Here is a 13,631-nt window from a genome sequence, read left to right on the forward strand (position 1 = left end):
GTATATGGTAAACTCATTTTTTCTCCGTATTTTTTGATATGTATCTTTGAGTTTATATACATGAAATTTTCTTGACTTTGTGCTGGTACTTTTTAAGTTATATAAAATACAGCTTTGTCATATGACAATTCTCTAACTTTGACGCGAGCTCAGAAACAGACCCCGGTGGGCCCCTGCACTTGCCCGGGTGCTGACGCCGGTCCTGAGTGGCAGTATCAGATCGTGGCTCTGAATCTCCCCAGTTCGGAAACCGGCTGCTTTTCTAACAAGCGGTTCCATCGAACCGGGGAGAACCGGCCGAATCCCACCCCTGCCGTATTTGGACGGCCTGTAGAATCAGATTTCCAGGTCACGTACCGTATAGAGAACGCAGGAAATAAATACCCACGCCCATTTTAGAATTGCGCATTCGTCGCCATTTCGCCACACTTGGAATATTTTTTTCCTGCCTCCCATGAAAAAATGGATGGTGCGGTTACAAAATACAACTTGTCCTGCAAAAAACAACCCTCACACGGCTACGAGGACGGAAAATAATGGCTCCTGTAAGGAGAGGAAACACAATGTGGGAAAAAAAAGAGCAGTAAAATTCGCTTGGTCGGGGGTAAAGAGGCTAACGTCACAGATATACACACAAACGTAAAAGCCACTTCAGCAAGCTGCGAAGCACCGGTCACAGAGTACAGCTGCAGGCGGAGCGGACACGGGCTACCGGCACAGCCACTCCGTCTCCCGCCCTCGCCACGCACGCCGGCTATTCCCGCGCTACACTTCACAATCTCATCCAATAGGCCACGTGCAGGCAGCAGGAGGAGAGGCATTCTATTGGCTGCCGTCTGTATGACGTTTCAGAGGGGGCGTGGTTTGTGCTTCTCAGACGATCGCACGGAAATGTCCGCCGTGCCAAGTAATCATCATGAGTGAAGAGTTCACCGGGTCTCTGACGCCTCCGTTCTCGCCGTATCAGAGCTTGGAGCTGGAGAGCTGCGGCGACTGTCGGCCGCCGCGCTTTACGTGTGACAACGACAGCTGCAAAGATGGCGGGAAAGTATTTTCTTTTGATTCTTATTTATCAACTGGCAGCTTAAAAAGGTGAGTGCTCCCCTGGTGTTGTCGACTGCACTGTCCGTCCATCTGTGTCTGCTCCAGTCTTCACTCCCCGGTTTTTCATCTGGCGATTGTGGTGTAAGTTTATATTCTGTAACTGGTAACAGATATTATAACCCCTAAAAGACCAGACTGGCTGGAATAGGGTTAACGTCAAAAAGCCACTGATCGCGCGGGCATGTGGGTGCGCGCTGCCTCCTGATCGCGCGGGCATGTGGGTGCGTGCTGCCTCCTGATCGCGCGGGCATGTGGGTGCGCGCTGCCTCCTGATCGCGCGGGCATGTGGGTGCGTGCTGCCTCCTGATCGCGCGGGCATGTGGGTGCGCGCTGCCTCCTGATCGCGCGGGCATGTGGGTGCGTGCTGCCTCCTGATCACATGGGCAGGTGGGTGCGCGCTGCCCCCTGATCGCGCGGGCAGGTGGGTGCATGCTGTGTATGCTGCCGTTGGCTGCGTGGAAAGGGGGGGATGTTAGACTGGAGGGGGCCGGGGAATAACAGACCGGTGGGGCCTTGGAATCACACAAAGGGAGGAGAAGACCCCATGTACAGTCCAGTCCCTGTACACCAAAATCTAATTACCGGAAGCTTCACATAGTGATTAAACAAGAACCACAAAGAGGATTCACCGATCAGTAATACAGCGTCATTGCTGCCATTGCTTTCTTTTACATTACAAAATCCTGCTGACAGGTTCTCTTTAAACTGTGTACCTGCTCCACTGGTTGTGTGACTACTTTTCTTCTGTGTCCCTGCATTCTGGTATTGATTGTGCAGATTTCCCCTTCAATCACTTCTCTGTAATGTGGCCATGTTGTGATTGGTCTGGATGGGATGAGAAGAAGCAAATGTCCACAGACAAGTTCTTCCATATGCAGTCAGTTATTTCAAAGGAGAATCTGCATCTTTATGCCAAGGGGGCATAACTTTGGAATGGAGGGGTTCAGAAAATAAAGAAAAAAAAGTTGCAGAATCTTGTTTTGCAGTGCCACTTGGAGGACATACTCAGTCTAAAAGAAACAATCCAGTGACTGGTCCACTTTAAGGCCCAACTAGACAAGCTGATAATGGCAAACCGTGAGTAACTATGCCGGCAATCACCCATCGAATGAACTAAACACTCAGTTGTCGGATGATTGACTAGTCTATTATGGCGTTAAATTCCTTGTTCTCATCACAGTCGTCCCGTGCACGAGCTGCAGCTATGCTCCCATGGCAGAAGAGCAGGATGGATCGCACATCCTTCTTGGGTTCTGTGTATGATTACACATTTATTATAATGGATGTCTTTGTAATAATGCCTTTTTCATCTAGGCTCTTATTGAAGCTGGACCCATCTCCGACCGACTATGAGGCAGACACAGTGGAGATTTTTGGCTTTCAGTGGGTGACTGAGACGGCCCTTGTGGAATCCACCAACCTCCTGTTTGGATTGCTCCGGTAGAGACATTTTTTTTGTGTATCTGTTGTATAATTAGGTGATGGTTTTCAGAGCAGTGTATTGGTAACAAGGTGGTATAATGAGAATATGGGGTGCTTCTTCTGGAGTTTCCGTAGTAAGGCCGGATTCACACGTCTGACATTTGACTGAGTATTGACCACAATGTTCAGACTGACTGTGGGTCTCCTATGCATTTACAGCGTTATATGTGGGCCGTGGGGTACCGGGCCGGTGTCGGCGGGATGTGTCACAGCAGCGGTGACCCGGTACGTGGCCCTGGGTGCCCAATTAACAGGGGGAGTTCGAATGCTGGTGGAGTGTAGTTAGATGAATAGTTCGTGACGCCACCTGTGGTGTTCGGCAAGTGAGGTGTTAGGTCAACGCTGCATGCAGAGCCTCTGGGACTGATGGTGAGTTGCAGCCAGGATGGTGTAGCTCCCCACAGGTGGAGCTGTAGTCCCAGGGCAGTGTAGATGCTGGTAGTCAGATGTAGCGGTACCCGGTATGTTGGCGCTAGAATGAATGGAGGACACCAGGGCTTGTAGTTCCAAAGCTTTACTCACAGTCTGTAGTACACACAGGTGCCTGCCTCCGTGCCGTGTCCTCCGGGTCAGGGACTCAGTCAACCTCCAGGCAAGATGGAATGCTCCCTTCCAACACTCCGCCAACATGTGCCTTTCTGAACGTCTCCTCTATAGCGCCTTTAACCCCTTCACGACCTTTGACGCCACGTAGGCGTCATGAAAAGTCGTGTCAGAACGACCCATGACGCCTATGTGGCGTCATGACTTTAAAGCCCCCCTGCGGGTCGGGTGACCTAGGTCACTGAAAGGTCACCCGACCCGCAGATACAAGGGGCTTTGTTCTTCGCCACAGGGGGCGTGGCTTCGCCCCCACGTGGCTACGATCGCTCTGATTGGCTGTTAAAAGTGAAACAGCCAATCAGAGCGATAGTAATATTTCATCAATGAAAATTGCTGAAATATTACAATCCAGCCATGGCCGATGCTGCTGTAGCATCGGACATGGCTGGAGACACCGATTCCACCCCCCCCCACCGGCGATCGCCCCCCCCGCAACTGAATGACAGCGGCGATCTGCCGCCGCTGTCATCATCTGCCCCCCTCCCATTCCCTCTGCTCCCCGCCAGATTCCGATAACCCCCTCTCACCTCCCCCGGCACCTTCTAAGTCCCCCTGTCGCTCCCGGTGTCCGGCGGGTCCGGTTCATGGGCGCCGCCATCTTAGAAAATGGCGGGCGCATGCGCAGTGCGCCCGCCCGAATCTGCCGGCTGCAGATTCCATTCTTTCATTTTGATCACTCTCACAGTGATCAAAATGAAAGAAAAAGTAAATAAACCCCCCGATTATCACCCCCATAGGTAGGCACAACTAATAAAATAAAGAAAATATTTTTATTTTTCCATTAGGGTTAGGGTTAGGGTTGAAAAGAGGGTTAGGTTTGAAAAGAGGGTTAGGTTTGAAAAGAGGGTTAGGTTTGAAAAGAGGGTTAGGGTTGGAAAGAGGGTTAGGGTTGGAAAGAGGGTTAGGGTTGGAAAGAGGGTTAGGGTTAGGGTTGGAAAGAGGGTTAGGGTTAGGGTTGGAAAGAGGGTTAGGGTTGGAAAGAGGGTTAGGATTGGAAAGAGGGTTAAGGTTGAATTAGGGTTGGAATTAGGGTTAGGGTTGGAATTAGGGTTAGGGTTGGAATTAGGGTTAGCGTTGGAATTAGGGTTAGGCTTGTGGTTAGGGATGTGTTAGGGTTAGGGCTGTGGTTAGGGGTGTGTTGGGGTTAGGGTTGGAGTTAGAATTGAGGGGTTTCCACTGTTTAGGCACATCAGGGGGTCGCCAAACGCGACATGGTGCAACCATTGATTCCAGCCAATTTTGCGTTCAAAAAGTCAAACGGTGCTCCCTCCCTTCCAAGCCCTGACGTGTGCCCAAACAGTGGTTTATCCCAACATATGAGGTATCAGCGTACTCAGGAAAAATTGCACAACAACTTTTGGGGACTAATTTCTCGTGTTTCCCTTGGGAAAATAAAAAATTGGGGGCTAAAAAATTATTTTTGTGGAAAAAAATGATTTTTTCATTTTCACGTCTCTGCATTATAAACTTCTGTGAAGCACTTGGGGGGTTCAAAGTGCTCACAACACATCTTACATACGTTCCTTGGAAGGTCTAGCTTCCAAAATGGGGTCACTTGGGGGGGGTTTCCACTGTTTAGGCACATCAGGGGCTCTGCAAACGTAATGACGACCGCAGACTATTCCATCAAAGTCTGTATTTCAAAACGTCACTACTTCCATTCCGAGCCTTGACGTGTGCCCAAACAATGGTTCCCCCCCACATATGGGGTACCAGCGTACTCAGGACAAACTGGACAACAACTTTTGGGGTCCAATTTCTCCTGTTACCCTTGTGAAAATAAAAAATTGCGGGCTAAAAAAATCATTTTTTGAGGAAAAAAAAGATTTTTTATTTTCACGGTTCTGCGTTATAAACTTCTGTGAAGCACTTGGGGGTTCAAAGTGCTGCTCACCACACATCTAGATAAGTTCCTTGGGGGGTCTAGTTTCCAAAATGGGGTCACTTGTGGGGGGTTTCCACAGTTTAGGTACATCAAGGGCTCTGCAAATGTAACATGATGCCCGCAGACCATTCCATCAAAGTCTGCATACCAAAACGTCACTACTTCCCTTCCGAGCCCTGACGTGTGCCCATACAGTGGTCATCCCCCACATATGGGGTATCAGCGTACTCAGGACAAACTGGACAACAACTTTTGGGGTCCAATTTCTCCTGTTACCCTTGTGAAAAAAAAATTGCGTGCTAAAATTCATTTTTTTTGAGGGAAAAAAAATGATTTTTTATTTTCACGGCTCTGCATTATAAACTTCTGTGAAGCACTTGGGGGTTCAAGGTGATCACCACACATCTAGATAAGTTCCTTGGGGGGTCTAGTTTCCAAAATGGGGTCACTTGTGGGGGGTTTCTACTGTTTAGGCACACAGGGGCTCAGCAAATGTAACATGATGCCCGCAGACCATTCCATCAAAGTCAGCATTTCAAAATGTTACTACTTCCCTGCCGAGCCCCAACATGTGCCCAAACAGTGGTTCCCCCCCACATATGGGGTACCAGCATACTCAGGACAAACTGGACAACAACTTTTGGGGTCCAATTTATCCTAGTACCCTTGTGAAAATAAAAAATTGCCAACTAAAAATTTTTTTTTTAGGAAAAAAAAAGATTTTTTATTTTCACTGCTCTGCATTATAAACTTCTGTGAATCACCTGGGGGTTCAAAGTGCTCACTATGCATCTAGATAAGTTCCTTAGGGGGTCTAGTTTCCAAAATGGGGTCATTTGTGGGGGAGCTCCAAAGTTTAGGCACACAGGGGCTCTCCAAACACGACATGGTGTCCGCTAACGATTGGAGCTAATTTTCATTTCAAAAAGTCAAATGGCGCTCATTCCCTTCTGCGCCCTGCCGTGCACCCAAACAGTGCCCCCCCCCCACATATGGGGTACTAGCATACTCAGGACAAACTGGACAACAACTTTTGGGGTCCAATTTCTCCTGTTACCCTTGTGAAAATAAAAAATAGCGTGCTAAAAAATCATTTTTGAGGAAAAAAAATGATTTCTTATTTTCACTGCTCTATGTTATAAACTTTTGTGAAGCACTTGGGGGTTCAAAGTGCTCACTACACATCTAGATAAGTTCCTTAAGGGGTCTAGTTTCCAAAATGGTGTCACTTGTGGGGGAGCTCCAATGTTTAGGCACACGGGATCTCCAAACACGACATGGTGTCCGATAACGATTGGAGCTAATTTTCCATTCAAAAAGTCAAATGGCGCTCCTTCCCTTCCGGGCCCTGCCGTGCACCCAAACAGTGGTTTATGACCACATATGAGGCATCGGTGTACTCAGGAGAAATTGCCCAACAAATTTTAGGATCCATTTTATCCTGTTGCCCATGTGAAAATGAAAAAACTGAGGCTAAAAGATAATTTTTGTGAAAAAAAGTACTTTTTTTTTTTTAACGGATCAATTTGAGAAGCACCTGGGGGTTCAAAGTGATCACTATGCATCTAGATAAGTTCCTTGGGGGGTCTAGTTTCCACAATGGGGTCACTTGTGGGGGAGCTCCAGTGTTTAGGCACACAGCGACTCTCCAAACGCGTCATGGCAAGCGCTATATATTCCAGCATATTTTCTATTCAAAAAGTCAAATGGCACTCCTTCCCTTCTGAGCCCTGCCGTGCGCCCAAACAGTGGTTTTTGACCACATATGAGGTATCGGTGTACTCAGGGGAAATTGACCAACAAATTTTAGGATCCATTTTATCCTGTTGCCCATGTGAAAATGAAAAAATTGATGCTGAAAGAAAATTTTTGTTGGAAAAATTAAAATGTCCTTTTTTTCCTTCCATGTTGCTTTAGTTCCTGTGAAACACCTAAAGGGTTAATAATCTTCTTGAATGTAGTTTTGAGTAGCTTGAGGGGTGCAGTTTTTAGAATGGTGTCACTTTTGGGTATTTTCTGCCATATAGACCCCTCAAAGTGACTTCAAATGTGAGGTGGTCCCTAAAAAAAATGGTTTTGTAAATTTTGTTGTAAAAATGAGAAATCACTGGTCAACTTTTAACCCTTATAACTTCCTAACAAAAAAATATTTTGCTTCCAAAATTGTGCTGATGTAAAGTAGACATGTGGGAAATGTTATTTAGTAACTATTTTGTGTCACATAACTCTCTAGTTTAACAGAATAAAAATTCAAAATTTGAAAATTGCGAAATTTTCAAAATTTTCGCCAAATTTCTGATTTTTTCACAAATAAACGCAAAAATTATCGATCTAAATTTACCACTAACATGAAGCCCAATATGTCACGAAAAAACAATCTCAGAATCGCTAGGATGCGTTGAAGCGTTCCAGAGTTATTACCTCATAAAGGGACACTGGTCAGAATTGCAAAAAATGGCCATGTCATTAAGGTCAAAATAGGCTGGGTCATGAAGGGGTTAAGTGTGAAGTACTCCTAGTACTGAGTTAAACTGGAGTGCCTCCTGATAGATGTTCCCAAGAACTCTACTTGTACGGCAGACAGCTGTAGCCTGCTTCGGGGACTCCTTACTCCTGAGTCCCGGCTCACTATCCAAGTTGCTGTTGTGCCCCCAAGTCTTAGATGGGAGTAGTGCATTTACAGCCTACTACTCCACCGGTGTCTGCTGCAGAACCATTAGTGTCCATACAACCTCGGGGACCGGGCCCCGGCCTTGCGCTTAGAACTTCTAGGCAGGGTTCTTCCTCTAACCCACGTCCTCTGTGTTCCCTTTTACTCCTACGTTCCGTACTTGTCTTTCTTTCCTATGGAAGCTCAGGCTTCAGTTCAATGTCTTTCTCCTTCTTTCCTTTCCCGTGCCAGCTGGCTCAGATCACTGAGGCAGCTGCAGCACTCCTTCCTCCATCCCTCTTCCAGGGATCTCCTTTCCTCACTCCTCTGAGTGACTTCCTCCCTCAGAACTGACCTACTGTCTGACTGACCTGTAATTCTAAACCTCCCCGCTCTTTTATGTATTCTCAACTCCACCCGCCTCCCAGCACGTTTCGTGTTCCAAGCAGGGAACCACCAAAGGTGCTCTGCTACTCTCTAAGCAAGGAGCCGCAATGTGGCTTTGCTGATCTGCTCTGTTTTGTGGGGTGCGAGTGTTGGAGCGTGGTCAGGAGCCTCCAACTTACCTGGATGGTGGGGCACCACACCTCAGGAGGAGGTACAGTACCTCTGTGGCGACTGAGCCTCAGGGGTGCCACATATGCATTTACCGGGTTGTTGCGTTTAGGTCAGGAGACCCGCTACCCATCCGTGCTTATCCCATGAATGTCGGACATATGGAGCCGGTCTAACATTCTTCATATAAGGTAGATTCCGCCTAGGACCCGGCTGATAAAGCACCAAAAAGAAAGAACATTTACATAAAAATGACTTGTACGTATGATCGGTCTTTAGCTTCTTTTCTTCAGGCTTCCAAAGCCATAAAGTAGTTTAACCTCTTTCCCAAAATATGATATAACAGTACATCATATTTTGTGGTGCATTCCTGCAAATGCACGTACCAGTATGTCATGGCGATTGCACTGTATACTGCAAGGTAGGATGTGGATTATTGTCCGCGCTGCCCAAATGATGAAATTCCAGGAGTAGGTAGAAGTTAAGTGGTTTATTTGACACATTTCAAGGTTAATACAACCCTTTAGGAAATATCACGTACTGTTGGTATACCAGTAAAATCCGCAGCATGTTCATTATTTCTGCGGAATCGCGGCCATTCCGCCGCCATAGGATTGCATTGAAACGCTGTTTTTACGCATGTGGCTAAGCCCACCATGCGTAAAGTGAGCGTCTCATGTGCGGATGGTACCCAGGGTCTGGAGGAGAGGAGACTCTCCTCCAGGCCCTGGGTACCATATCCCTGTAAAAAATAGAATTAAAATAAAAAATAGAGATATACTTACCCTCTGATGGCCCCCGGAGTCCTCCCGCCTCTCAGCCACGCTGCCGGCATCTTCTGTTCCCATGGATGCATTGCGCGAATGACCTCTGATGACGTAGTGGTCTCGCAAGACCACTACGCCATCAGAGGTCATTGTCGCAAGGCATCCTTGGGAAAGGAACATACCGGGAGCGCCACGGAGGACATCGGGGGCCGTCAGAAGGTGAGAATAACCATATTTTTATTTTTTTTTAATTATTTTTAACATTCTATATTTTACTATTGATGCTGCATAGCCATTCCTCTGGCGACTTCTGCTTGGAAGCTGCTGACTATTAATACATACATTAAAATAAAGACGATTCAGTAAAAATATGACTGTTTTCCTGAAGCGTCTTTTGCAGGGAAAAGTCAGAGGGTATACTGGTGTCTTATTAGGCACCCTTTGCACATGCCCTTCCAAGTTCTAAGAGTCTTGTTGTTGTTGTTTTTTTTTTTTTGTTGTTTTTTAATGGTGCTTGAAAGCAGAAATCAAAATGATTTTGAGCCTTTGGTTAACAATAAAGTCTGCTGCTGGGATTAGACACACCGTCCTCTTGTGGGTTTCTGATACTGTTACTAACAGGGCTGTGGAGTCGGTGTCATAGAAATTGAGGAGTTGGAGGTTTGGCTTACCGACTCCACTGCCTTGGCCGGACTGTGGAGTTGGTGTCATGGAAATTGAGGAGTCGGAGGTTTGACTTACCAGCTCCACAGCCCTAGTTACTAACCATTCTGCATTAGGGCTGTAGGTTCAGTTGTAGTCGGCCAATATTATGCTCTGATCACTCCGTGTCTGCACTGGACATTCAGATCCATAACAGCTGTTCACAAATGCAACCATTTGGGATATTGGTACACCCTCGTGCGTTTTGTTTAAGGTCTATACCCCATGTGTGTGTGTATGTGTGTGTATATATGTACGGTATGTTTATTTCTCTTTAGTGTTTCATACCTTTCCATTTGTTTTCAAGGCAAAAAATAGATGCGCTTGAAGGAATAGCACAGCCTGTTTCTTTTGACTTTGGTAAGTTTTTTTTTTTTTATTTTTTCAACAAAGTTTTGTTTAAATGCAATTAGTGGGGTAGGAATCCTACCCCAGCGTTATATAGAGAAAGGGGGCGGTAAGACGTTACCAATAAACAACCAGAAAGTCTGTTGCAAATAAAAGTGTAACCACTTTATTGGGAGAAATGTGCAAGTAACAGGCAGGGGAAATAGTGGACAATTACATATAGAATTAAACGCACAAACGCAAAAAGGGGCGCAAGGAACAAGTGTGCCAAGGAAATCCCACGATATGGACACCGTTATGTCAATCATCGATGTGCCAATATAAGTATATGTGGGAGAGCCTGCTCTGTGCAGGTACCTATGGGTATACTTAGAATAATGTAGCATAATTAGCATAATATAAAAGGACAGAAGGTATTATACACTGCAGTTCTCTTCCTTCCAAAGTACAAGCTGAATATTGCTTTTGGTTGGTGTGTTAGAAAAGTCACAGCGCAAAATGCAGCAATGCAGTATTACAAATTTTACTTTGGCAGAGCAGTGGAGACTGATGAGAGCCGTCTTCAGCAGATGGCGCCGGGGAACAGCGCTTATACCGCTGCTTCTGAGGCACCCGTGCGTGTGGTACTGATGTGGCACCTGGTTGCATCACGTGTGCTGCAAGTAATTCAACACACGTACACTAACATCTCCAGTACTGTTTTTTTTTCTGGTACTGGAAAAAAACGGACACGTGAAGCCGGCCTAAGAAGGAGAATTCTCATGCTAGATTTATATGGTATACACAGGAATTTCTTTTGTGGACATACGTGATCATGAATCTTGCTGCCTCTGACACAAAGTATTAAAATACCACCATAAAACATATGCCATTACAATGCATTGCTTTATATAAAGAAGCTAGACCGTTCTTCTGTGCCGCCCTTTCCATCTCCACTGCAACACTCAGAAATCGTTTGTTTCCCTCTGACTAAAATATTATTACACCAAAATACAAATTCAAGGGACAGTTTTTAATATTAATATTGGCTTTACTATTTATATACTAATATTGGAATTTTATTTTTTAGGACAAGTAAATAACATTCACAACGAGGCCGAAGAAATCAGAAACCAGTGCACAAAATTTCTACACTACGTAAAAGTATTTTTATACAGGTAAGGTGTCCGGTTTTCAGTCTTTTCTTATCTCCGTTTTTCAAGGAAATCAACATACCCATTATAGTTTGTGGTACTGTTCACATGACCATATTCTATAGCGGATCATGTAGGGACAAAAGACTGTTGGAAACATGTTTGTTTCTGTGAATATAAATTGTGTGACAGATTCTCTGCTTAAGATGCACCTTAACCTTTTTCACTGGTTTCGGGCCATCATTCACACCCCCAGTTCAGAATTTTAAAATGCAAAAGGAAAATCGCATTATACCATAATTCTTTTCTGAATAATGTACACCAGGCGCATTGTGAAGATGCTTCCCATCACTTTGCATGTGCCAACATTTTTTAATACACTGTGACTCCTCTTTTACTTCTGCATCAGGGAGTGATCAGATTCCGAATACCTCTTTTAAAGGGGTTGTCTGGATGAAAACGATAAGTCTGCAGTTACTCTGTGTGAATGCACACTTATGAATCCCCCCAGTGCACGCACTATGTGCGGTGGGGATTTGCAGGTGCCTGAGCAGGGACTAGAGGGTATATATGAGTTATACATAGTCCTGGCCAGAGCCTGTCCAGTGGGCGCAGCTTCGCTTCATACACTCATACATACCCTCTGGTTCCGGCTCAGAAACCGGTGAATCCCTACAGTGCGTGGGCTGAGGGGATTCATAAGTCTGCAGTCACAATATGAGTCAGACATCCCCTTTAAACTCTAAGGGCATCATGACAATTTCCTTGCTATGTTCTAAAGCTACTTTACAACATTAAGAATAGAAGTGATCAGTTTTTTCTTAAATAAACTATATATATTTCTTTTTAGGTTTGTGGATTCCTCAAGGCAGACAGAAAATTTGTTGTCTCACCCTTATGAGGACGTGAATGCTCAGCTCCCCTCCAAACTGATAGAAGCGCTACACGGGCTGACCTTGTATATTGGAGGTCTCAGTGATCTCCCAAACCACATTCTTGGAGCATTTTCCATTCAACATCACGGCAAGGTTTGTCTGATATGTTGAGAAGTTGTAGAAAAGTCTGAAAATATGGCTACTTTCTTCCTATGCTGCAGCCTCTCACATTTTGTAAGTGGTGTTGCAGCTAAGCCCAAATACCTTTAGTGGAGGCGAGGTGCCGTTTTTCCACTTTTGAATAAAAGCAATGCAGTCACTTTATTTCCAGAATCACATGGGTCCCCACCTTGGTATAAGGTTTGATTAAATCCTAAAAATGACTTTCCATTGTTAAATTTACATTTTTTTCTTACTAGGGGTCATACATAGTTACTTACTAGAGGTCTTATTCACAGCACTGCCTTTTTCACATCCTAATGGATGAACCACTATACATTTCATTATGAAAAGACCCTAACTACAACCCATGGCAAGAATTATGGAATCACCGGCCTTGGAGGATGTTCATTCAGTTGTATAATTTTGTAGAAAAAAAGCAGATCACAGACATGGCACAAAACTAAAGTCAATTCAAATGGTAACTTTCTGGCTTTAAGAAAAACACTAAAAGAAATCAAGAACAAAAAATGTGGTAGTCAGTAATGGTTACTTTTTAAAACCAAGCATAGGGGAAAAATTATGGAGTAACTCAATTCTGAGGAAAAAATTATGGAATCACCGTGTAAATTTTAATTTCCAAAACTATCACCTGCATCAAATTAGATCTGCTCGTTAGTCTGCATCTAAAAAGGAGTGCGCACACCTTGGAGAGACGTTGCAGCAAGTGGACTGACATTAATCATGGCTCCAACATGAGAGATGTCAATTGAAACAAAGGAGAGGATTATCAAACTCTTAAAAGAGGGTAAATCATCATGCAATGTTGCAAAAGATGTTGGTTGTTCACAATCAACTGTGTCTAAAATCTGGACCAAATACAAACAACATGGGAAGGTTGTTAAAGGCAAACATACTGGTAGACCAAGGAAGACTTCAAAGCGTCAAGACCGGATACTTTTTTAAAGCAATATGTCTCCAAAACAGGAAATGCACAACAAAACAATTGATGAACGAATGGGAGGAAACTGGAGTCAAAGTCTGTGACCGAACTGTAAGAAACCACCTAAAGGAAATGGGATTTACATACAGAAAAGCTAAACGAAAGCCATCAACACCTAAACAGACAAAAACAAGGTAAGGAAAAGCAATCATGGACTGTGGATGACTGGATGAAAGTCATATTCACTGATGAATCGCGAAACTGCATTGGGCAAGGTGATGATGCTGGAACTTTTGTTTGGTGCCGTTCCAATGAGATTTATAAAGATGACTGCCTGAAGAGAACATGCAAATTTCCACAGTCATTGATGATATGGGGCTGCATGTCAGGTAAAGGCACTGGGGAGATGGTTGTCATTACATCTT

At 44.9% G+C, this 13,631-nt stretch overlaps 1 protein-coding gene across 1 annotated transcript in view; it reads left to right on the forward strand.

Annotated features, from left to right (window-relative positions):
- The first annotated feature begins 867 nt into the window (after nt 1–867).
- Nucleotides 868–13,631, forward strand: part of MMS22L (MMS22 like, DNA repair protein) — a 147,817-nt gene continuing 135,053 nt past the window's right edge. The window contains exons 1-5 of the mRNA XM_073589524.1: nt 868–1,092; nt 2,419–2,544; nt 10,056–10,108; nt 11,166–11,253; nt 12,080–12,257. Coding sequence (XP_073445625.1) covers nt 917–1,092; nt 2,419–2,544; nt 10,056–10,108; nt 11,166–11,253; nt 12,080–12,257 — 621 coding nt within the window. The 5' untranslated portion in view covers nt 868–916. The remainder of the gene's footprint in view (nt 1,093–2,418; nt 2,545–10,055; nt 10,109–11,165; nt 11,254–12,079; nt 12,258–13,631) is intronic.

The sequence above is a fragment of the Dendrobates tinctorius genome, unplaced genomic scaffold (assembly GCF_039654945.1).
Source record: "Dendrobates tinctorius isolate UK_male_01 unplaced genomic scaffold, ASM3965494v1 ptg000111l, whole genome shotgun sequence".
In the NCBI taxonomy this organism is placed as follows: Eukaryota; Metazoa; Chordata; class Amphibia; order Anura; family Dendrobatidae; genus Dendrobates; species Dendrobates tinctorius.